We start from the raw sequence: 23,998 nt of genomic DNA on the forward strand, positions 1-23,998 counted from the left end.
AATATCACCCAGCCCACCCTCAGGCCCCGCCCACATACATTGAATCTCTGGCAACCGTTGCTAGGGAAGAACCAATAGCGATCCAGTCCCGTCATAGCCCCGCCCCCATATCATCTTCCCGCCCCTGTGGCCCCGCCCCTTCGCTTTCGAATCCCCCCAGTTTTCCCGCTCCCCCCCTCCCTGGGCCGCGGAGCTCTCGCGAGATTCAGCGCGCGCACCCCGGAAAAGGCGTCGTTGGCACCCGGAAGCGGCGGCGGAACCCGGAAGCGGCGGCGGGCAGGATGGACGGTACCGGGGGTTGGGCGGTACCGGGGCCTCCCGGTGGGGCTGGGGCGGGTCTTGAGGGGTGGGGCTGGGGGTAGAGGGGTCGTAGCCGGGACTGGTGGCCGGGATGTGTGGGCGGGGTCGCCGGTCTCCCGATCCCGGTCCCGGTCGTGTCGCTGAGACTGTGCTCTCCTTCCTTTTCAGACACGCTTTTCCAGCTGAAGGTGAGAGCAGCGGGGGCCCTTCCGCCTCCTTTCCTCCCCGTATCTCCGGCTCCGGTAGAGTCCCGGGCCCGGTTCCGCCCGCGGGCTCGGCCTCATTGGGGCTTCTGCGGCGGGACCGGGACGGGAGGAGGCCCCGGCCCGGGGGTGACAGGAGGTGCCGCGGGCAGAGGGTCGGGCAGCCGTGGCCAGTGAGAGGTGCCTGGGGTGGGACAGGTGGCACAAAGGGGAACAGGTTCCCAGTGCCGAGGGCGGGGTGAGATGAGATATCGGGGAGGAATTCCTGGCTGGGAGGGTGGGGAGGCCCTGGCACAGGTGCCCAGAGCAGCTGTGGATCCCTGGCAGTGTCCAAAGCCAGGCTGGATGGGGCTTGGAGCATAGTGGAAAAGCATCCCTGCCCTGGCAGGGGTGGGATGAGCTGGGCTGGCAGGTCCCTCCAGCCCAGACCATTCCCTGACTCTGTCCCTGCTCCTGCCCCGCTGCTGTCCCGTCCCTCCCGCAGTTCACGGCGAAGCAGCTGGAGAAACTCTCCAAGAAAGCTGAGAAGGACTCCAAGGCCGAGCAAGCCAAAGTCAAAAAGGTGGGTGGGTCCATCCTTTCAGTGCTCAGTGCTGTGGGACAACTGCAATTCCCTCCTCCCACCGTGTGGGAGCGGGAAAGGGGCAGATCCCACTCCTGGCTCTGCGGAGGGAGGAATGTGGCACCTCCAGCACCTCGGGGGAGGGTTTATTCCTGCTCTGGGGTCACGGCAGAGCTGTTTTCCTGCCACCCTGAGCTGGGGCTGTGGGTGTGCAGGCGCTGCAGCAGAAGAACGTGGAGTGTGCCCGGGTGTACGCCGAGAACGCCATCCGCAAGAAGAATGAGGGGCTCAACTGGCTCAGGATGGCCTCCAGGGTGGACGCCGTGGCCTCCAAGGTGCAGACTGCTGTCACCATGAAAGGGGTAAGAGCCTCCAGCAGGGGTTTGGGAGCTCCAGCACCACGTGGAGCTTCTCCTCTCGCTGCTTCCCACCGTCACAACACACCACACGCACCACTCACCATCAGGCTGGAGTGAGGAGCAAGAGAGAGAGTTTATTATTATGATTTGGGGTTTAAATAGGATTTGATCAAAGATTGAGAGATGAGGGGAACACCCCTCTGACCCCAGCAGTCCATTACAGAGGAGAATGAAAACAATCTGCTTTTGTTTATGTTGAATGTGTGAGAAACTCCAGTAGAAAAATATCTAAACAATGATCAGAAGGTTGACAGGTAAGAGCCTCCAGCAGCGATTTGGGAGCTTCATCCCCACATGGAACCTCCCCTCTCAATGTCTCCAGCCACCACACGCTCCCCTGTCCCCCAGAATGACCTCACTGGGGCTCCTGGTGGTCTCAGACCCCCTCAAACAGGGTTTTCCTGCCTGGGATAGCAGCAGGGTGATGCTTTGGGAAGGCTGAGCTGGAACAGAGACTGGGCAGAGCTAAGGAAATAAAGTAGATATTTATTAAAAGGTCTTAAGGGATACACCTTGGGCAGGACAAGAGCCTGGGCAGGACTACACCCAAAGGGGACCCAAAATGTCACAAAATGGACCCAAAATGGTCACAAAATGGGTGACAGGTCATGAGGTCTCACACTTTAAAAAGTTTTGATCCATTTGCATATTGGGGTTTAATTGTCCAGTTACAGCTTTGCGTTATGAAGTCCCATCCTTCTTGTTCCTCTCTTCAGCCACCTTTGTTTGTGCTTTTGGACCTGAAAACTTGTAAGAGTTGTCCTTGGTGTGCAGCAGGAAAAGGATTTGTTTTGTCTCCCTGCTCTGTGGACAGAGCTGACTAACTCTTAATATGAAGCTCAAATCTACAGCCCTAGGCAACACAAAATCTGAAAAACATGAAAGCTAAAACTTAAGGCATCAAAGACAATGTTTGGATTTGTGTGTAACCCTCAGAGCATTCCTGAAGGAATCTCCTCTTGCAGGTGACGAAAAACATGGCCCAGGTGACCAAGGCTCTGGACAAGGCCCTGAGCTCCATGGACCTGCAGAAGGTGTCAGCAGTGATGGATAAATTCGAGCAGCAAGTGCAGAATTTGGATGTTCACACGTCGGTGAGTGCTGGGCACCCAGGAGAGTGGGATGAGGCTGGGATCATGGAGGGGTCTCTGGGGAGGGCAGGGTGACAAGGCCATGTCTGTCCCAGGTGATGGAGGACTCCATGAGCTCGGCCACCACGCTGAGCACACCTCAGGAGCAGGTGGACAGCCTGATTGTCCAGATCGCCGAGGAGAACGGGCTGGAGATCATGGACCAGCTCAGCCAGCTGCCCGAGGGCGCCTCGGCCGTGGGGGAGAGCTCTGTGCGCTCCCAGGAGGACCAGCTGTCCCGGAGGTGGGTCCTGTCCCAGCCCTGCACGGCTCCAGGGCTCCCCAGGATCCCTCCCTGGGGGGCTCAGAGCAGTTCCCTGTTCCTGCTGCCCTGACCTGGCTCCCCTGTGCTGCTCTCCCTCCAGGCTGGCTGCCCTGAGGAACTGAGCTCTCCTGTGGATGGCAGGGGGATCTGGGACCCCTCCTGCAGCCCCCCCTGCCTCGGGACTCTTCTCAGGGGGGTGGCAGCTCTTCCCTGAGCAGGCAGCAGTCCCAGCAGGAATGTGGCTGCTCCTGTGGCTGAGGAACGCTGTGCTGGATTGTGGGGGGGTGCCTGGCAGAGCCCCCCCATCCCGCTGCTGACGGAACACTAAGGGGATTTTCCTGGTCTCGGGATGCTGCTCCCCAACTCCTCTTGTTGTTCCCTGTCCCTGCCCGGAGCTGAGCTGTGGGCTGAGTTCCTCAGGAGCTGTTTGGGAGGAGCAGGAGAAGCCGTGGGGTTCCCAGTCTCGGGCAGAGCTGTGGGAAGGGCCCTGTGCCCACCTGGGGGGGGGGCGGTGCCTTGCAGGAAGGGGCGGTGACAGCGGGGTGTCCCCTCCCTCTCTGTCACCATCCCTGTTGTGCCCTTTGCTGCTCCGTGTCCTGCCGGGCCGACACCCCCAGCCCTGTACCACGAAGTGCCCTTTGGAACACCCCCCCTGCCCGGCCCTGTGTGTGTCAGTCCTCACATTCCCCAGGCACTGCCAGCTGGAGATGGTTATCCCAGTTTGGACCAGTGAGGACCCGTGTCCAGCACTGGGAGCGGATTGCAGCAGCTCTGGTGGCTGCAGACACGTCCCCAAATGTCCCCCAGCTGGGTGGGTGTGACAGGGAATGCAAAACCATCCCGGGAGCAGCTCTGTCTCCATCCCAGTGCCTCATCCCTGGATATCCTCTGTCCCCTCCCTGCTGGCACCGGGCTGGGGGCATGGGCAACTCTCTGTGTCCCCTCCCGCTGCTGGTCCCTGTCCTTTGTCACCTTCCCCCGGGGCTGCAGCTGTTTGTGCCCCTCCCGCGGGAGGATCGCTGGCTCAGCGGAGCTGCAGGATTGCTGGAAGCTCTCCAGGAAGGAAGCGCCGTTTCCTTTGGGTCTCCCAGGAGGAACTTTCACCTCTGGGCGATGTCAGGGGGGTCGCCTCCCCGGCACAAACATTTCCCGCTGCGTTGTTTATTTTTTTCTGAGTTCAGTGGCCTTGGGAAGTGTGGCTGGTGACACAGAGCCTTCCTCACTAGGAGGAGAAGGAGGTGGCTTTGGGCTACAGCAGAGCGTTGCATCTTGTGCCACCTCCCGATGGGCTGGACAGGAAGCTGGGGGACCCTGGAGATTTGTGCCTGGCCCCTGGCTCCCTGCACAGTGTCCCCATGGCACTGGGGGCTCCAGATTGTCCCCTGTCCCTCTCCCTGGGCTGTCTCTGTGTGGTTTCATTGGTGGGTTTTTTTTTTTAAGCTTGTCTTATTTGCCTTCTTTTTTCCCCAAACCGTGTTCATGGCCTCCTGTGGGTTTAAATAAACAATCTCTGAACAGCCCGCTGTGTGTTGGGGGGTGGCTGCAGACAGGGGGCTGTGGTCCCCATTGTCCCATCGTGTCCCCTGCCCTGGGACAGGACCTGCTGCCAGGGGGCTGCTCTGGAGCTGAGGAGGAGGAAAGGACCGCTCTTGTTCCCAGAGTCTGTGCCCATCCAGGAGCTGGGAAGTGGCTCAGGGTACCCGCTTAGGGGATTCTGGAGGGCACAGACATCCCCATTCTCCCACTGTCACCACTCCTGCAGGGACTTGTCCCCTTCATGTGGCCGAACCGGGGGGACCAGAATGAGCAGGAGCTCGGAGCAGCTGCACTCCAGCTCTTTCCCCATTAGGGCTGGTCCAGCCCAGCTCCCTGCACCATTCCCCATCCCTCGTGGGGACAAGCTGAGCCCCCGAGAGGCGACCCCGGGCTTGTCACCGCACCGAGGTGACACCGCACCCACCCACAGCAGCCTCACTGCCCGGGCTGGGGCTGCAGGGCTGCGGGTCCAGCCTTCCCTTCCCTGTTCCCATCCCTGCCGTACCTATTCCCTGCCCGTGCTCATCCCTCCCTTCCCCGTGCCCGGCTGGCACACGGGCTCTGTTCCTCAGCCAAATCCCGAATGCCACAGGAAGATGGTTCTCCTTCTCCTGCCTGTTCTCCCGCCCCCGCTCCCAAGACAGGCTGTTCCTGAATGTGAGAGGAAATTGCTAAGGAGATAATTAAGTAGCCAATTAATTAACTAATGATTAATGGAAGCATCCTGCGGAGGCAGCGCCGCTGCCGCCCTGGCCAGGTGTTACCGGGATGTGTCACTCCCGGCAAGGTGACAACTCCCCGGTGTGCCGGGTGGGCTCTGCCGGGACCCCCCTGCTCTGCCCCCGGTGGTACCCGGGTGCTAAGAGACCACGGAGAGGAGCAGGGCCAGTCCCAGGGCCACTGCCAGCGCCAGGGCCAGCGCCGGCGGAGGGCGCCGGGCAGTGCCGGCGTTCTTGGTGTACCCGTAGCTGGTTCTGCACGGCCCCTGCACCTCCTCGAAGGCGATGGGGGTCTCGTCGGCAGCTGTGCCCTGCAGGCTCGCCTTCACCTGCCGTGGGGACAGGGTGGGGTCCTGCTGTGAGGGGTCTGTACATACAGAGCCTCTGACACCCACCCTGCACCTCCCTGTGCCACCCCGCACCTCCCTGTGCCATCCCACACCTCCCTGTACCTACTCCACACCTCCCTGTGCCACCCCGCACCTCCCTGTGCCACCCTGCACCTCCCTGTGCCACCCCACACCATCCCAAGCACATCCCAGTGCCCCATGTGTCCCTGTGCCACCCACACCTCCCTGTGCCACCCCGCACCTCCCTGTGCCACCCTGCACCTCCCTGTGCCACCCCACACCATCCCACGCACATCCCAGTGCCCCATTGTGTCCCTGTGCCTCCCTGTGTCCCCATAAATCCCCAAGTGCCACATGCCATGATGTGTCTGCTGCCCCAAGTGTCCCTGTGCCATGTCCCCATATCCCCATTCCTGATGCTCCCAGTGGCACTTGTGTCCCCATGGTCCAAGTGTCCTCTTGCCCTGTACATCCCTGTGCTTCCCATGCCCCACTCACCTGCTCCACTTCTCTGAAGACCCGGAGCAGGTTCTCAGCCAGGGCCCCCCTCACCTCCTGCTCTGTCCAGTTCCTCGCCAGCAGCTCGGCCACCAGGGCAGGATACTTGGAGACATCCTCCAGGCCAGTGGGGAGCCTGTGCCACCCACAGCTCACAGCTGGGCCGCTCCCAGCACCCCCAGCTGCCCACACAGGGTGCAGGGGGGACGTCCCCACCCCTCAGGATGTCCCCATGGTGGGGACACGCTGTCCCATCCCACCCTGCCCCATCTCCCTCTTTACCCGTTGACCCCATCGTAGTCCCCACCGAAGCCGACAGCCTTGGCACCGGCCACCTTCTTCACATAGTCCATGTGGTCTGTGGAGGGGTCTGGGGTCAGCAGGGCAGGGGGGGGGTCACTGCCACCCCCCACCCACCTGGGCACCTCCTCACCTGCAACGTCAGACACCGTGGCCTTGTCACTGCAGGTCACGTAGGCGTTGTAGAAGTTGACCATCACCAAGCTGCCCGTGGAGGCCTGGGGAGGGAACAGCCCTGAGCCCCCAGCCCCCCCAGGACCCCCCTCTGTCCCTGCCCTGAGCCCCCAGCCCCCCCAGGACCCCCCTCTGTCCCTGCCCTGAGCCCCCAGCCCCCCCAGGACCCCCCTCTGTCCCTGCCCTGCCCCAGCTGTGCCCCACACTCACCACCTGCCGCAGCACATCGTCGGGCACATTGCGGCGGTGCGGGCAGATGCTGTAGGCAGACGAGTGGCTGAAGATGACGGGGGCTTTGGAGATGTTCAGCACGACCTTCATGGTGTCCACTGAGACGTGGGCCAGGTCCACAATCATGCCCAGGCGGTTCATCTCTGCCACCACCAACTACAGGGACAGGGGACAGGGATGGGGCTGGGGGGTGCATGGGAGGGGTCCCCTATGTTTGAAGCTGCTTGGGTGGCTTTTGGCTGATGGGACAGAAGGATGGATGGATGGATGGATGGATGGATGGATGGATGGATGGATGGATGGATGGATGGAACACTGCATGCAGCACTGGGCCAGTGGGCACCAGTACCATTGCCATTGCTCCTTGACACCACTGCTGATGCTATTTCTCACCTTCCCAAAGGCTGAGAGGCCGTGGTGCACAGGTTTCTCACTCTCGGTATCCACCAGCCAGTTGTCAGCCCTACAGAGCAGGGAGAGCATCAGAGTGGCCACACTCTGACCACATCCCCCCATGCCAGCACTGCCACCCCCCTTCCTGGGGTCCTACCAGGGGGTGTTGCAGCTATGGGTGAGGGTCATGTAGCGGGCACCCAGGCGGTAGAGGGTGCGCAGCACGGCCAGGCTGCTGTCGATGGAGTGGCCACCCTCCACCCCGATGAGGCTGGCCACCTTCCCCTTCTGGATCGCCTCCTCGATGCCTGTGGGTGGGCAGGGGCATCAGCTGGGGTGGGCACGGCCCGTCAGCACCCCCGTGGTGCCTTGTTCTGCTCACCAGCACTGTCGGTGACGCAGGCAAAGGTCTCGGGGTACAGGTCACACATGCGGTGCACCACGTCCATCTGCTCCAGTGTGCGCTTCACCGCGTCCTTGTTCTGTGTCTCACAGGGCACGTACACCGACCAGAACTGCCACGGGGACTCTGTCAGCACGGGCACTGCCCGCCCTGCTGCCCATCTCACTGCCCACCCTGCTGTCCACCTCACTGCCTATCCCGCTGCCTGCTCCACTGCCCATCCTACTGTCCATCCCATTGCCCACCCTGCTACCCATCCCACTGACCACCCTACTGCCCATCCCGCTGCCCACCCCACTGCCCACTCCACTGTCCACTCCACTGCCCACCCCTCTGTCCACCCCTCTGTCCACCCTACTGTCCACCTCACTGCCCATCCCACTGACCACCCCACTGCCCATGTTGCAGCCCATCCCGCTGCCCACCCCACTGTCTCCACCAGTCCTAGTGCTGTGCCAAGAACCCCATTGCTCACCCTGATGCCCTCCCTGGTGCCCCTGCCCACCCCAATGTCCCCCACCCTCCCTGGTGTCCCCACTGGTGCCCCTGCCCACCCTGATGCTCCCTGCCCTCCCCAGAGCCCCCCCCAACACCCGCCCTGGTGGTCCCACCTGCCCTCCCACATGTCCCTGGCGCAGTTTGGGGATGTTGGTGTGGGTATCGTTCAGCACGGTCAGGTTGGCTTCTGGCAGCCTCATCTGGTTGTTGAACTTGTAGAGGAGCTGCCAGGGCAGGTCATTGTGCCTGGGCAGGGACAGGGTGGGACTGAGGAGTGGCCTGACCCTCTGCCCACTCGCCCTCAGGCTGCCCACCCTCCTGGCTGGCCACACACAGTCCCCTCATCTGGCAGTCATTCCATCCATCCATCCATCCATCCATCCATCCATCCATCCATCCATCCATCCATCCATCCATCCATCCTCCATTCCCCCTCCATCCATTTGTCCACTCGCCTGTCCCCTCAGCCAAAAGCCACCCAAGCAGTTCTGGCCAGGAATTGGAGTCAGGCCACTCCCAGGGGACAGTGTCATGTGGGACCCCCCAGAGGACCCTCCTGTCCACCCTCCCAACACTTCACCAGTGCTCACTCCCCAGGGACCCAGCCCAACTTCCCCTTTGACCGGGATGTCACCACATCACACATCCCACACCAGCAGTGCCCCTGGGGAAGTGGCAGGGTCCAGGTTAGGCCCCACATCCTGCCCCTGCCCCCCCTGGCCTGCTCCCTGCCCCATGGCACAGCCCTGACCCACAAGGGAACGCTGCAAGGGAACTGGAGCCTCCTGAGGGTCCCGAGAAGGGAGCAGTGACATCACTCAGCACTAAACAGGAACTTCCCCCAGGGCAGCCTAACCCCGGCTTCCCGGTACCCAACCCCACAGGGCTGCGGTGCTGGGGATCCCCTCGGCTGCACGGGCGGTCCCGTGGGGTCCCTGGGAGAGCTGTGCCTTGTCCCCACACGGCCCTGGGGTGCCTGGCATGGGGACCCCCTGAGAAAACAGTTCCCTATTCCTGCCCAGCCCTGGGGTGCCTGGCACGGGGATCCCCTGGGAAAGCTGTGCCTTGTCCCCACACAGCCCTGGGGTGCCTGGCATGGGGATCCCCTGGGAAAGCTGTTCCCTGTTCCTGCACAGCCCTGGGGTGCTCAGGCCGGGGATCCCCTGGGAAAGCTGTTCCCTGTCCCCACACAGCCCTGGGGTGCTCAGGCCGGGGATCCCCTGGGAAAGCTGTTCCCTGTTCCCACACAGCCCTGGGGTGCTCAGGCCGGGGATCCCCTGGGAAAGCTGTTCCCTGTTCCCGCACAGCCCTGGGGTGCTCAGGCCGGGATCCCCCGCCGGGCTGCCCCTGTAGGGTTTCCCAGCTGGGGTTTTCCCACAGGGGAGGAGCAGCAGGGCACGCTGCGGGGCCAGGCGACCTTTGCTCACCCGTCGATGACCGGCGTGGCGGTCATGATGCGCTCGGCCTCCTCCAGGTGCTGCTGTCCAGTGCTGGGCAGTGCCAGGGCCAGCACCAGCAGCCACACGCTCCCACCCGGCATCTTCTCCTGCTGTGGGGACAAGGGGGACCTGCCACCACCGAGTGAGCACAGGCACTGGGATGGCTGCCCCGCGCTGCTCCGTCCCCTCCCACGGTCAATGAATAACCAGGAATGCGGCGTTACCCCTGCCCGGGTGCCCTGTGCCCGCCTGGCAGTGCCCGGCCGCGGCCTCCCCCAGCCCAGCCCCGGTGACTGTGCCGTGCCAGGGCCTCTCCTCCGAGCCGCGGGGACGTTTCCCGGCCGTCTAATGAAGCCCAGATTTTTTTTGGTTGGGAAAATGCCAGTCCCATCCGCGCCTGAGCCTCCCCGGCACCGGCATCCATCGGCACCCCCGGTACCCCGACACCCCTGGCCCCGCTCACCCGGCCCTGGGACACTCGGCCAGTCCCTCCGGTGGTTGTGAATTAAGTTTTCCGGCTTGCGTGCGGTGACGGGGCTGGGACGGGCTCCGGCCACCCCAGAGCCACCCCCCGCCACGGCGCCGGAGCACAGACATGCCCTGGGGGGGCAGCCGGGGTGGCACGGCCCCACGGTGCTGTGGGGCTCTGCTGCCCCTCCCTGTGTGTGCCTGGGTCCCCCACACTCCGGTCCCGCTGCAGCCTCCCGGGGGGAAACTGAGGCAGCGCCATCCTGCGCATCCCCGCTGGCTCCAGCTGTGCTGTCCTTCCCAGCAGGAGGCCTTGGTGGAGCTTCTGGGAATGGCATGGAGCCTCGTGGAGAAGGCCAGTCCAGCTGGACACCTCATCCCGGGCTGTGCCAGGATGGGAACCCACTCCTCCCTTCCCAGGAATGGGGACGATGGATGTGGGACTGGCATCCCTCGGGTTTCCTGGCCTCCTTCCGAGGTGACGCGGCCCCCACGCTTTTCCCGGCCGCGGCGGTGGGTCTGGGAAGGGGGAACTCCCATCCCCTCCCATCCCATTCCATCGCACCCACCCCAGCCCACCCCAGCCCAGCCCGGGTGTCTCCAGGCCCCGGCAGCAGCGCTCTCCCGGCGCTGGCCCCAGCAGGGCCGGATTCCCGGCTCCCCGGCAGGAATGTGCCGGGGGGTTCCGGCCCCCCGCCCGCCGGGGCCGCTTCCTCTTTCGGCGCTATTTAAACGGCTCCCGGCGCGTCCCGCCCGGCCGGGCCATGGAGCGCATGGAGGTGACCGAGACCTTTGCGGGCATCGCCCTGCCCGGACACCTCCACACGCAGGAGTCCCTCGCCTTCGCCGCCGCCTTCACCTTCCGCCCCAGCGACGTGCTGATCGCCACCTACCCCAAATCGGGTGAGGGATGGGGGGACACGGGGACAGCGAGGGGACGGGGCGGGACAGGGCTGGGACCCCGGGGGAGCTTCAGGAGCTGCCGGCAGGGCTGGGACACACCCGGAGCTGGTCCTGCCCCCCGAGCCCCTGTCCTGCTGCAGGACTGTCCCCAGCCCTGGATTGGTGTCCCTGGGGGCTCGGGGAGAGGAGACACGGCACCGCCAGCCCGGCCGCGGGTACAGGAGGGGATGGGATGGGATGGGATGGGATGGGATGGGATGGGATGGGATGGGATGGGATGGGATGGGATGGGATGGGATGGGATGGGATGGGATGGGAGGGTCAGGCTGAGCCGTGCCGTGCTGTGCCAATCCGTGCTACCCGTGCCAGTGCAGGGCCGTTCCATGATGTGCCACACCCCATGGGAGCAGCAGTTTTGTGGGTCCCCGTTGGACGATGGCCACCTGGGGTGGGGGGGACAGTGAGGGTCACCCAGGCTGAGCGGGGCCACCGCTGTGTCCCTGCTGGGTGGGGAGGGGACACTGCTCACCGAGGCGCCCCTGCAGGCACCACCTGGATGCAGGAGATCCTGACGCTGCTCTACAGCCTGGGAGATGCCCGCCCAGCCAAGACCATTCCCAACTGGGAGCGGGCGCCCTGGCTGGAGCAGATCTACTGCCGGGAGGCTCTGCGGGACACCGAGAGCCCCCGGCTCCTCACCACCCACCTGCCCGCCCACGTCCTGGCCCCCGCCCTGCAGCGCAGCAAGGCCAAGGTGAGAGGGGTCCCCAGGGGTCTGTGGGGTCCCTGCAGGGACATCCCACACCCACAGGGCTTCCCACAGCCAGGGAAACACTGGGGGCTTTCTGAGGGGTTCAGAGAGGAATCCCCCCAGCTCTGGGGGTGACACTGTGTCTTTCCCCAGGTGATTTACGTGGCCAGGAACCCCAAGGATGTCGCTGTCTCCTTCTACCACTTCCACCACCTGGCCAAGTTCCTGCCTGACCCCAGCTCCTTCGATGCCTTCCTGACACAGTTCCTCGAGGGCACAGGTAGGGACTGGGGGAGTCTGTGACGGGGGGGACACTCATCCTCAGGGCCCCCCATCACCCCCCACCTCCCCACAGTGCACTACGGCTCCTGGTTTGACCATGTCAAGGGCTGGCTGGGCCAGAGGCACCTCCTGGACATCCTCTATGTCACCTATGAGGAGCTGCACCAGGTGAGCTCTGCTGTGTCCCCAGCCCTGTCGTGTCCCTGTCCCTGCTGGTGCACAACCCTGTCCCCATCCCTGCTGTGTCCCCAGCCCTGTCCCCATCCCTGCTGTGTCCCTGTCCCTGCTGGTGCACAACCCTGTCCCCATCCCTGTCCCCATCCCTGCTGTGTCCCTGTCCCTGCTGTGTCCCCATCTCTGTCCCCATCCCTTCTGTGTCCCCATCCCTATCCTCGTCCCTGCTGTGTCCTCATCCCTGTCCCCATCCCTGCTGTGTCCCTGTCCCTGCTGTGTCCCCATCTCTGTCCCCATCCCTTCTGTGTCCCCATCCCTATCCTCGTCCCTGCTGTGTCCTCATCCCTGTCCCCATCTCTGCTGTGTCCCTGTCCCCATCCCCACTGTGTCCTCATCTCTGTCCCCGTCCCTGCTGTGCCTCTATCCCTGCTGTGTCCCTGTCCCTACTGGTGCCCAACCCTGTCCCCATCCCTGTCCACATCCCTGTCCCCCTCCCTGCTGTGTCCCCATCCCTGCTCTGTTCCTGTCCCCATCTCTGCTGTACTCCCGTTCTCGTCCCTGTCCCTGCTGGTGCCCAACCCTGTCCCCATCCCTGTCCCTGCTGTGTCCTCGTCTCTGTCCCTATCCCTGCTGTCTCCCCATCCCCGCTGTGTCCCCATCCCCATCCCTGTCCCTGTCCCTGCTGGTCCCCAGCACTGACTGTGCTCCTGCCCCAGGACCTGCGTGGCACAGCCCAGCGCCTCAGCACCTTCCTGGGGTGCCCGCTGGCCCCGGGGACTGTGGCAGCCCTGGAGCAGCACTGCAGCTTCTCCGCCATGCGGGACAACACCATGACCAACTACTCCCTGATCCCCACCGAGATCATGGACCACAGCCAGGGCCGCTTCATGCGCAAAGGTCAGGGGGCTTGGGAGAGGGGCTGGGGAGGGAGGGTTCCCATCCCATCCCGTCCCATCCCGGGTGTCTCCAGCCCCTGCCAGCAGCCCTCTCCTGGTGATGGCCCCAGCACAGCCAGATCCCCCCCCAGCAGTGGGGGCTGGGGGTGCAGCATCCCTCACCCCCTGTCCCCTCTGTCCCACAGGGGTGGTGGGGGACTGGCGCAGCCACTTCTCCCCCGAGCAAAACGCCCTTTTCAACCGTCGCTACCAGGAGGAGATGGGGGACGTGGAGCTGCCCACACAGTGGCCCATGGCCTGAAGGGGTCTGGGGGGACACTGAGCCCTCACCTGCTGAGATCCACCTCATGGAGAGCCTGCACAGGACCCCTCAGGCACCCCATAAAACCCCCCCTGTGTCACCCTGGCACCAGGGGTTCCCATGGGGCTGGGGAGCTGATGGGGGGCCGTGGCCCCATCCCACCTCCCTGGGGACAGGGAGCTTTTCCGGCCATACATTGTGGCCGTCCCCGCCAGGGGCGCGTGGCCGTGACCTCCCTTTCCGCCCATCCCTCCCTGCGGAAATAAATATTTATTGCTGTTCCCGGGCAGGCTGTGCTGTTCCCACGAGTGTGAGGAGGGAAGCAGCGCCGGCAGCGGGAAGAGCTGCTGTTATCAGGAGCGCGCCGGGGTGGGGACGAATCCTCAGGGACCTTATCAACGCCCGGGGGGCAATGACCAGCACGGGCCGGGGCGGGTGCCAGGCTCGGGCGGGGTCACTGTGTGGGGACAGGGATTGCCAGCAGAGTTCGTGACACGGAGCTGGAGCCTCCAGCCGGACCCAGCCCCCCCACCCCTGAGCCTCCCTCTGAGCGGATCCTCTTCCACTGCCCCTGTCCCCACTGCCCTGGTTGGATGCTCCCCCTGCCCATCTCCTCTCCTGGGGTGTTTGCACCGAGGGGTTTGTTCCACCCTCCCCAGCACCCTGGGGTGTCCGGGGCAGGGAGCACCCCCAGCCCCACTCCTGCTCCAAGGAATTGCTCTATGGAGTTCCCACGGCAAGCAGAGGCTCAGTCAATAATTAACTGGCTTCCTTACCCTGCCCCTGCAGAGTGAGCAGGGTGGGGCTTGGCCCTGGCACCACCAGGACCCCTGGCTAGGGCTGGCTGAGAGAGGGGAGTGGTGAGACCCTCCACTGTGGGACAGTGGCACCATGTCCTGACACTCCTGTCCCCTCTGCCAGCCTTGTCAGCCCTGCCACCTCCACCAGCCCCTCCTGCCCGTGGGGACAACCCAGAGTGGTGTCCCTGGACACTCCCAGCCCTGTGGGGTCCCTCTGCACCCTCCCTGGGGTAGATACCCATCTATCCCCATGGATTGGGGACCTGCCCGCAGCGGGACTGGCCCTCCCCGCAGCCTCCCAGGCGGCAGGTTTGGGTTTCCACGGCAACATCCGTGATCCCGCCTTACAGGAGATGATGAATCAAGGACTATAAATAGGTGCTGAATGGGGGTGCAGGTACTGTCCCCCCTTGTGCTGCCAGCAGTGCCCAAGGGCCAGCAGGGCCATCCCGGTCAGTGACACCCGCATGGGGACAGCCTGGCACCTGTACCTGGCACCCAGCATCCTGCAGCCCAGCCCAGTGGCACCTGCAGGGCAGCTCTGAGGTGGCCCCTACCCCATGAGGCTGTGCCAGGGCTCACTTTCCCTGTGCCAGGGCCCGCTTTCAGTCCCTGTGGTGGCCTTGGGCACGCCCCGCCCCTGGGGATGTCACCTTGCCAGGTGGTGCTGGCACCATGCTGGCAGCAGTGGCACTCAGCATGTGGCAGCAGGGTGGCACAGTGCCCGGCACACGGCACAGCACGATGGATGGCACGTGGCACATGGCACAGGGCACGTGGCACAGCGGATATGGCACACAGAACATGGCACAGGGCATGTGGCACAGGGCATTTGGTACAGTGTATATGGCACAGGGCATATGGCACATGGCACATAACAAATAGCACATGGCACAGGGAACATGGCAATGCACATGTCCCACGGATCAGATACTCAGAGTATGCCACACAGCACATAGCAGAGCATGTGGCACACAGCATGTGGCACATGGAACATGCACACAATGCATGACACCCAGCACACAGTGTGGCACAGGGCATGTGAACATAGGGTGCATGGCCCATGGCATGTGGCACAGGATTTACACACAGAGCACACACATGGCACACTGAACACGGCTGGGGACTTGGGATGCACAGGGTGTGGCACAGGTCATACAAACATGGCATGTGGCACAGGGCACACAGTATAGGGCACAGGACACACAGTACAGGACACACAGCACAGGACATGTGGCATGTGGCACACGGCACAGGGCACACAGCTCATGGCATGTGGCACAGGGTACACGGCACAGGGCATGTGGCACACGGCACAGAGCACAGGGCACACAGCTCATGGCATGTGGCACATGGCACAGGGCACACAGCACAGGACACCACAGCACAGGGCATGTGGCACACGGCACACAGCACAGGGCACACAGCTCATGGCATGTGGCACATGGCACAAGGCACACAGCACAGGCACACAGCACGTGTGCCGGCCAGCAGGGCCCGGCTCCGTCGCCGCCTGTGTCGGTTCCGTGCCCTGGATTCGGGGCAGGCGCCCAGCGGGGCAGCGCCGCTCCGGCACATCAAAGGCGCGGCTGCTCCCGGCACGGCCACGGGCACCGGAATGTGGGGCTGGGGCTGCCCTCGGCTCTTGTCACCAGCTGCGGCAGCGTGGTGTCACCGCGAGGGGACACAGCACCATCCAGGAGCTGGCAGTGTCTCACCCAGCCCCTAGTGACCCCCCAGAGAGCAGGAGGATGGCACGGGGGTGGTGCTTTATTGGGGGGATCATGCAGCCTCCAAATATCACAGTGACAGAGAAGCGGGGACCGAGGGGACCAAGGGGACAGCAGGGGTGGAGGGCACAGAGCACCGGGGGCGAGCAGTGCTGGGGGGTCCTGTGTCCGTGTCCCAGCCAGGGGGGCTGTGGCAGGGCAGGGCCCTGGGGGGACCCCTCTGTCCCCACGCCACACCGGGACAGTGGGGGGGGTCACTGGGACACTGGGGTCGGGGGGCACTGGGGGTCTCTCACTGGGGAAACTGAGGCTGGAGCCGGGGGTCCCTCGCTGAGGAAAACTGGGGTTGGGGTTCGGGGGTCCCTCACTGCGGGGAGCCCAGGCCGGGCTCGGGGCTGGGGGGCCGGGGGCAGCGCGGGGGGAAAGCCTTGTAGCTGTAGTACTCCACCACCTGCTTGGGCACCTCCGCCAGCACGCACTTCGCCAGGGCTGTGGGGGACGCCTGCGGGACACCGGGGACACCGGGGTGAGCCGGGGACACCAGGGACACTGAGGTGACCGATGGGGAGAGGGGAGGGGACAGGAGAGGACAGGAGGGGACAAGAGGGGACCAGAAGGGAGGTGATGGATGGGAGAGGGAAAGAGGGGATGGGAGATGTCGGGAGTGGGACAGGAGGGCAGAGAGGGGATGGAAGGGCAGGGAAGGGATGGCAGGGCAAGGAGGGGATGGAAGGGCAGGGAGGAGATGGAAGGGCAGGGATGGGAAGGCCGGAGCTCATCCCTGCCCCACTCACGTTCTTGAACTCGCGGAAAGGGACGAACTGGACGATGTCGCGCAGGACGGGCTCGCCCTTGGGGGAGCGCAGGACACCGTCGTCCCCGTCCAGGATCTGCATGTCCGTGAAGTCGGCGTTGCCCACGCCGACGATGATGATGGACATGGGCAGGTAGGAGGCCCGGACGATGGCCTCCCGCGTGTCTGCCATGTCCGTCACCACCCCGTCCGTCAGGATCAGCAGGATGAAATATTGCTGGGGGGACAGGGATGCTCAGGGGGCTGCCCGACCCGCCACAAGTGGCAGAGTGTGCAAGGTCTCAGCCCAGCCCCAGGGTGGACAGAGGGACCCACCGACGCCTCCTTGGTCCTCTCCTCGTCGGCCGCCACTCGAGCCACCTTGGAGATGATGGGAGCCACGTTGGTGGGGCCGTAGAGCTGGATTTTGGGCAGGCAGCTCTGGTAGGACTCCACGACGCCCTGGATACCTGTGGGGTGTGTGAGGGGTGAGGGGAATCCCAGCCATAGATCCAGCCCTTCCGGAGATGGACTCACCCTCACACTCATCGTTGTCGGGGTTGAAGTTGATGGCGAAGTCATGGGAGACCTGGAGGGAGGGAGGGAGGGAGGGAGGGAGGGGAGGGGGCAGCAGGTGCAGCCCCTACCACAGACCCTGACATCTACCAACCCCCCAGTGCCACAGCCAAGGGTACCCAGAGGGGTGAGCACAGAGGGATGACCCCCTCACCTCGTACTTGGGGGGGATCCTGGCACCAAAGCCCAGAGCAGAGAACTTCTTATCACTGCAAGGGAAAGGGTGTGAGGAGCTCTGGTCCCATCACTGAGTGCCTGTCACCAGCAGACCTGATGTCACCAATGAGTGTGGCCCTGGGGGACCCGCCAGAGCCACCACTAACCTGTCATAGTCCTGGCAGATCTCTCCCACAGCCACCAGTGCCTTGAGGTACTCATTGGGCTGGTAGGGGTTGATGTAGTGCAGGGAGCAGCTGTTCCGGGGGTCCCCGTTGGAGGCTGTGAAGTCGATGGCCACCTGGGGGTGGGGACAGTGAGGGTCACCCAGGGTGAGCGGGGCCACCAGTGTGTCCCCGCTGGTGGGGAGGGGATGCTGCTCACCGTGAAATGGATCTGGCAGCCGCCCATGATGTAATCCAGGAAGGAGTAAACCCTGTGGATCTTCCAGAGGGACCTGGGTCAGCCCCACGCCGGCCCATGGAGCCGGGCACAGCCTGGCACAGCTCAGCACGGCCCAGCACAGCTCCCAGGCACTCACCTTCAGGTCCAGCAGCACCACGACCCCCGAATTCTTGTAGTTGCGCTTTTTGATCTTGTACTTGGGGTTCATGCAGTCCCACTGCACCTGTGGCACCGGCACCCGCACTGCCTGTGGCCCCTGCCCGGGGCACAGCCCCAGCCCCGGTGCCACTCTGCACCCTGGGGACCCCACAGCCCCAAAACCCTGCACCCCCACAGCCCCAGGGTGAAGCTGCCATCCCCCACTCCCAGCCACCCCATCCATGACTGATTCCCCAGAAGACCCCAAACCCTCCATCCCTTCCCCAAACAGGAGGGCAGCGAGAAGAAAATGACACCAAACCCAGAGGAGGAGCTGGAAGGTGGCTGCTGGGACAGGCTCTGCTGGCAGCCCACAGGGTGACTCCAGGCCATCCCCGTGTCCCCATGTCCCACCTTGTTCTCTCCCATGGCCTTCTGCATCTCCTCGAAGGTGGTGAAGAACTCCCCGATGAAGTCGTGCTTGCCCCGCGAGTCGTAGTCCCACACCACACACTGTGATGGGCACAGCTCAGCCCCGGCCCCTGGGGGTCCTCAGCCTGTCCCCAGCACTGTGGGGTCCCCAGCACAGCCCCAGGGAAGGTGGGGCACAGATGCCCCCAGAGCAGGAATAGGGGTCCCCATCATTCCTCCTCACCCTCAGCTTCCTCTTCTCCTCACAGCTGCAGAGCGAGTTGAGGGAGACTTTGAAGGGCTCCCAGATGGGGCTCAGGTTGTTCTTCACCACCTGCAGGATGGGGAGGCTCAGCAGGGCTGGGGAGCCCCCGGGGTGGCCGTGGGGCAGCCGTGACCCCAGTGCTGCTGTGGGCTCACCTCGGTGCGGTACACCAGCTGCTCACTGCAGTCATCATCGATGCGATAGATCTCCAGGAAGGGATCTGACTTGCTGAAGAGGTCCTGGGGAAGGAGGATGAGAGAAAGCACTGCCCACCCTGCCTCTTTTCCCCCTCAGCACCCAGCTCACCTTGTCGTCCAGTTTCTTGGCGCGGAAGGCGAGCTCCACGTAGCCGTTGTTCCCCGAGATCTCCTCTGAGATGATCTGAGAGGTGGCCGTGGGGGGCTCAGTGCCTGGCAGAGCTTTGTCCCCCCACCCACCACATTCCTGTAGAGCCCTGGGAGGGGACAGGGTCCCACATTCTTCCCAAGCACAGCAGGGACGTCCAGGATGGCCAGTAGATGCCACTGGGGACTCTGAGCCCTCCCCATCCCCAAGAGTCTGTGCCACCCAGATGGCCCAGTTTGATGCTGTCCCAGTACCCCAGTCCAGTGCCATCCATGTGTCCTCTCTGGTGTCATCCCAGGATCCCAGCCCCATGTGCACCTCATCCTGGTGCCACCCACATGCCTGTGTTTGGTGCCACCACTCAGTGTCACCCACCCCGTTGTCACCCCCAGCACAGGCTGGGTGCTCACCGTGATCGTGGACTTCCCCGCAAACTTCCCGTACTTGAGGAACAGCGGCTTCGTCACCCGTTTCTGCGCCACGATCTGCGAGAGCCCAGGGTTGGGGAGGGGACACCATTGGGGGGTGTCCCCAGGTGGGGGTCCCCAGGCTCACCTGCCCCACGGTGCACTCCATGCCCCCCAGGAAGTCGTCATCGTGCGTGCCCACGCCGGCCTGGCCATGGCTGTCGTACACCTCGAAGCGCAGCTTCTGCACCTCCTCGAAGTAGTAATCGACCGTGAAGATCTTGGCAAACACAGGGTTCAGGTTGCTCTTGATCACCTCGCTGCGATCCACCTGCGTGGCATTGGCACAGGGCCTTGGGGTGCCAGGGCTCACACAGGGATGTGGGATGTGGGATGGGGGATCTTGTGATGGGGGATGAAGGGATGGGACATACCAGGCTGAAGGATGCAGGGATGAGGGAATGAAGGATGAAGGGATGGGGGTACAGGAACAGGGAATGCAGGGAAGGACCAGCCCTGCCCAAGTGAATGGCATTTAGAGGAGCTCCAGCCCTGCCAGCCCTAGGTCTGGGACGCTGCTCCCACTGGGCTCCCTGTGGTCATCCAAGGGGATGCTCTGCCTCTGGCTATGCTTTGCCACAGCTCTGCTGGAGCAGGAGCAATGGGTTGGTGCCAGGACAAGCTGCTGTGCCATCCTGGGATGGCCATGCCTGGGGGACACCAGCCCCCAGCTCTTGGTGGCCCCATGGGCAGTGGGTGCTCAGCATCTCCTGGCCGTGCTGGCAGCAGGTACCGAGCGGTTCCGGAGCCTCCCCCGCACCAGTCCCTGCCAGTGTTGATTCAAGGGGACACATCCTGGCCAGGGCATCCTGCCAGCCCCTGGTCCCTGCCTGCCCAGTCCAGCATCATCTGTTGAGCCTGCACTGTGCCACCCTGCTGTGGGCACCCGTGTCCCCTTTATGTGGGCACTGCCAGCCCCTCGTTCTGGGGATGTGGGTGTTGGGTGCTTTGGACTCTCTGGACCCAGCAGGTCCAGGGCCATCTCGGCTCTTAGAGCCAGCAGCAGAGCCAGATTCAGGCAGCCCCTTGTCTGGAGGACACAGGCTGGCTGGGACAGGAGTCACTACAAAATGTGGCTCAAGGAGGATCCTGTTGCCTCTTGGAGCTGGCTGGAGTCTGGCACAGCACAGCATGGAGCGTGGCATGGCACAGCATGGCACAGCATGGCACAGCAGGTACAAGTGTCTGGCATGGCACAGCACACCGCAGCTGGCACGGAGCCCTTGTCCCCCCTCCCTCAGCTCTGTGCTGGCTCGAGCAGAGTCGATGACACGTTGAGGGATTTAGCGCTAAATCCACCGGCTGAGCGGCCGCGATTAGAGTGGAGCCAGCCCAGAGCTCAGTGTGGGGAGGGATGGATGGAGCAGTGCCAGCCCCAGTGCCATCCTGGTGTCTGCCAGCCCCAGTGCCAGTGTCAGCACCAGCCCTGAGCCACCCCAGGGGGGCTGAGGTGTTCCTTGTCCCTGTCCCGGGGCAGTGGAGCCACTCTGGAGCCACATGCAGTGGGCACCACACCCTGCTCTGCTCCCCGGCCCCACTGCAGCCCCAGTGGGATATGGATGTGACCAGAGTTAGCACCATCCCCACAGGCTGCTGTGTGCCCCACAGTGCCCTGCCCGCCCTGCATCACCCCCTGCAACCTGTTCTGCACTGTGCACCCTACTCTGCATCATCTCCTGCACCCCATCCTGCACCCCTGCTCCTCACCCTGTACCTCATTCTGAACCCTCACCCTGTTGTGCACCCAGGAGCCCACTCTTTGCTGTCTCCTGCACCCTGATCTGAACCCTGCATCTCGTTCTGAACCCTGCACTGTGTCCTGCACCATGCACTCTACTCTGCATCATCTCCTGCATCCCACCCTCCATCCCTGCTCTGTACCCTGGTGTGAACCCTGCACCCTGTTCTGCACCTAGCACTCCACTTTGCACCCCGTACCCCATTCTTTGTTATCTCCTGTACCTGCTTTGTACCCTGCACTCTGCTCTGGACCCTGCACCCAGTACCCCCTTCTCTCTTGTACTCTGGTCTGAACCCCGGACCCCTTTCTGCACCCTGTACTCTGTACTCTGCCCCCCACCATCTCCTGCACCCTGACCCCTGCTCTGCACCCCAACCCCTGTTCTGCACCCCATCCTGCAGCCCCCTACACCCACCACCCTGTGCCCAGCCCTGCCACATCCCGGGTCTCCCCTGCCCTGCCCTGCCCGGTGGGTGCCAGCAGTGCCCCCCACTCTCCTACCTCCATCCACTGGCCCTGGGTCTGCATCAGCAGCAGGACACAGGGGTCCGACTTGTTGAGGGTGTCGCGGTCCAGGAGGTGTTTACAGCTGACCCGCAGCTCCACCTTGGAGAGCACGGCCAGTGGGGCCTGCGGGCACGGCTCGGGCACGTCCCCCATGCCGGGCGGGCGCGGCGGGGGACAGGCGGCCCCGTGGGCGAAGGGCATGGGGGGCGAGCCTCGGGCGCCGTCAGGGGGCCGGGCAGGTGCCCGTCATGCCCGGGACACGGCCCCGGGGACAGGCGGAGGGACCCCAGGGACACCCTGCGGGCCGGGGTGGTGGGTTCCAGTCCCGGTGGCTCCGCAGGGCCCTGCAAGGCATCAAAGCACAGTGGGGTGAGCGGGAATGGGGCGCCCTGGTGGCACTGCCCGTGCACCCCAAATCCCAGCCAGCACCGTGGGCATTGCTGTGGGGGTTCACATGGTCCTGCAGGGCCGTGCCCAGCTCTGTCCCAGCCCACCCCAGGGGAATGGGGACCTCAGTGGGTGGGGTGCCCACCCTGGGGTGCCCCGGGTGGGGCTGGGGAGTAGAAACCCCCTGCAGCCCCTGCGGGCGGCAGCCCCAGGCTGGGCAGGGCTCTCCGGAGGGGAGCGGGGACACAACTCGGTGTCGGTGCCAGCAGGTGATGGATTCCCTGTGCTGGGGACAGTGTCCATCCTCCCCCCGGGGGCTGATAACGCTCAGCCGGGCGATGCTGCCTGACGGGTCAGCGAGGGGCTCTGCCAGCCCCGACCCCAATCCAGGGCTTGTCCCTGCACCTGCAGCTCCTGGGAGTTCCCGGCTGGGGCAGGGGCAGGTCCTGCCCATCTGTGCCCTCTGGTGCCCGGCCAAAGTTTCCTGGGGAAGTCATGCAGTGCCCAGCCCACGGCTGGGGTGCCCCAGCTCCGGTGGGCGCCGTCCCCCCATCCCCGGGATCGCGGGCACCCTTTGGATCACCCATGGCTCGGTGGAGGGGACAGCGGGTCCCTCCCTGCCCGTCCCCGCTCACCTGGTGCCGGTGGCCCGGGCGGGGCAGGGCAGTGCCGGGTGCCCGGTGTGCCAGCCCGAGCTGCTGCCGCTGCCACCTCCACACAACTGACTCAAGCTGCAGCTCGGGAGCGGAGCCCTAAAGAGGGAGATGGATGACAAGCTCCGTTAACTGCCTCGTTGCCGGCTCCGGGGAGGAGCCCACCCTGCACCGGGGCTGGGCAGGGTCCCCAGGGCCCCCAGCACTGCTGGCTGTGCCAGGGTAGAAGCTCCTGCTCTAAGTGAGACCCCCATGGCACATCACAGCCCCCCACCCTCCCCAGCTGCTCCCCATGGGGTACCCAAGGCCGCCTTGGTCCTGGCCCCCCATGATCCAAGCCAACAGCCCAAACACAAGGCTGGGGTCCCCCAAACCCACCGGGGGCCCTCCCCACATGCTGGAGCACCCAGAGCCACATTCCAGGCACAGGGAGCCCCATATGCTGAGAGCCCAGGCCGGGACCCCCCAGCCACCCCTGTCCCCCCAGCACTGCAGCACCGTCAACCCAGCTTTATGGGAGATGATGTAATTAGCTCAAATTTGGAGGGATTAAAATGCAGATGGGGCTAACGAGCACGAGGGCACCGCAGGGCCCGGGAGCTAATCCCCAGCCTGCCTGGCAGAAATAGGCCACTCTCCTTCCCACTCCCCCCACAGCCTCCAGCACGGCCTGGACCCACAGCAGGACACAGGGGATGGGCAGAGGGGCTGGAGGGACACCATGGCAAGTGGACACACCTCACCAGGCACATCTTGCCTCTCTGAACTGCCCAGATCCGTGCAGCTCTGCCAGGGCTCCATCCCAACCCAAGTCCCAGTATTGATGACACAATGGGCCGGGTGAGTGCTCCTGGAGCAGCTCTGACCCCAACACATCCCAGTGACCCATCAGCCCCTGCCCAGGGATGGGGAGAGCCTGGGATCCCCCCAACAGCCACGAGGATCAGCCAGAACCTCTGTTCCTTCTGAGCTCATGTGGTGCCACTTGAACTATCAGAATCATTTGGTTGGAAAAGACTCCAACATCAGCTCACCCTCTCCCCAGCGCTGATGAGGCCACCACAATGTCCCCAGGTGCCACATTTACCATGGGTTGGCCTTCAAGCCATGAAGAAATGGCTAAAAGGGCCCTGGAAGGGCTAAAACGGCTCAGGGGCTGAGCCAAGGGCCAGGGAGTGCAGGATGGCAGAGCAGTACAGCCCAGCTCTGGGACTCAGCTCCATCCAAGCCCAGATGAGCAGCTGGACCACACTTTGCTCCCCTTGTACCCTCCAAGAGTGGGGAAAGTCCCTCCTGTGGGCAGCACCTGAGTGAACCCCAGTGTAACACCCAACACGGCTTTGCCACACAGAGAGGTGGGGAAATCAAACCAGGAATACTGGCATGGAAGGGGCAGGAAACAAAGCCTGGCATGGAGGGGGAACCCCCA

The 23,998-nt window shown here is 64.0% G+C and overlaps 4 protein-coding genes across 4 annotated transcripts; 2 read left to right on the forward strand and 2 right to left on the reverse strand.

Moving 5' to 3' along the window:
• Nucleotides 1-195: 195 nt before the first annotated feature.
• Nucleotides 196-4,399, forward strand: CHMP1A (charged multivesicular body protein 1A). Its single transcript, XM_083870413.1, has 7 exons — nucleotides 196-288; nucleotides 469-488; nucleotides 988-1,065; nucleotides 1,281-1,427; nucleotides 2,450-2,578; nucleotides 2,671-2,858; nucleotides 2,980-4,399. Exons 1-7 carry the CDS (start codon nucleotides 282-284, stop codon nucleotides 2,999-3,001), a joined length of 591 nt encoding a protein of 196 aa, XP_083726539.1. The 5' UTR covers nucleotides 196-281; the 3' UTR covers nucleotides 3,002-4,399.
• Nucleotides 4,304-9,633, reverse strand: DPEP1 (dipeptidase 1). Its single transcript, XM_083870411.1, has 10 exons — nucleotides 9,409-9,633; nucleotides 8,095-8,227; nucleotides 7,463-7,595; nucleotides 7,238-7,388; nucleotides 7,081-7,150; nucleotides 6,667-6,843; nucleotides 6,416-6,500; nucleotides 6,265-6,340; nucleotides 5,983-6,118; nucleotides 4,304-5,463 (listed from the first exon to the last, which is right to left on the reverse strand). The coding sequence occupies exons 1-10, from the start codon at nucleotides 9,519-9,521 to the stop codon at nucleotides 5,275-5,277; spliced, it is 1,263 nt and encodes a 420-aa protein (XP_083726537.1). The 5' UTR covers nucleotides 9,522-9,633; the 3' UTR covers nucleotides 4,304-5,274.
• Nucleotides 9,634-10,652: 1,019 nt separating this feature from the next.
• On the forward strand, nucleotides 10,653-13,484 carry LOC310914268 (sulfotransferase 2B1-like; the record flags this gene model as incomplete). Its single annotated transcript, XM_083870314.1, has 6 exons — nucleotides 10,653-10,791; nucleotides 11,337-11,545; nucleotides 11,696-11,822; nucleotides 11,898-11,992; nucleotides 12,715-12,895; nucleotides 13,080-13,484. 6 exons carry the CDS (start codon nucleotides 10,653-10,655, stop codon nucleotides 13,193-13,195), a joined length of 867 nt encoding a protein of 288 aa, XP_083726440.1. The 3' UTR covers nucleotides 13,196-13,484.
• A 2,605-nt stretch (nucleotides 13,485-16,089) lies between these two features.
• On the reverse strand, nucleotides 16,090-21,730 carry CPNE7 (copine 7; the record flags this gene model as incomplete). Its single annotated transcript, XM_083870383.1, has 15 exons — nucleotides 16,090-16,227; nucleotides 16,520-16,756; nucleotides 16,855-16,988; nucleotides 17,056-17,107; nucleotides 17,249-17,303; nucleotides 17,418-17,551; nucleotides 17,635-17,694; nucleotides 17,792-17,878; nucleotides 18,208-18,306; nucleotides 18,449-18,538; nucleotides 18,625-18,708; nucleotides 18,776-18,850; nucleotides 19,225-19,299; nucleotides 19,370-19,552; nucleotides 21,524-21,730. 15 exons carry the CDS (start codon nucleotides 21,728-21,730, stop codon nucleotides 16,090-16,092), a joined length of 1,710 nt encoding a protein of 569 aa, XP_083726509.1.
• Between the last annotated feature and the right edge of the window lie 2,268 nt (nucleotides 21,731-23,998).

This window comes from Zosterops lateralis (assembly GCF_965231275.1).
Source record: "Zosterops lateralis genome assembly, chromosome: 12".
Taxonomy (NCBI): Eukaryota; Metazoa; Chordata; class Aves; order Passeriformes; family Zosteropidae; genus Zosterops; species Zosterops lateralis.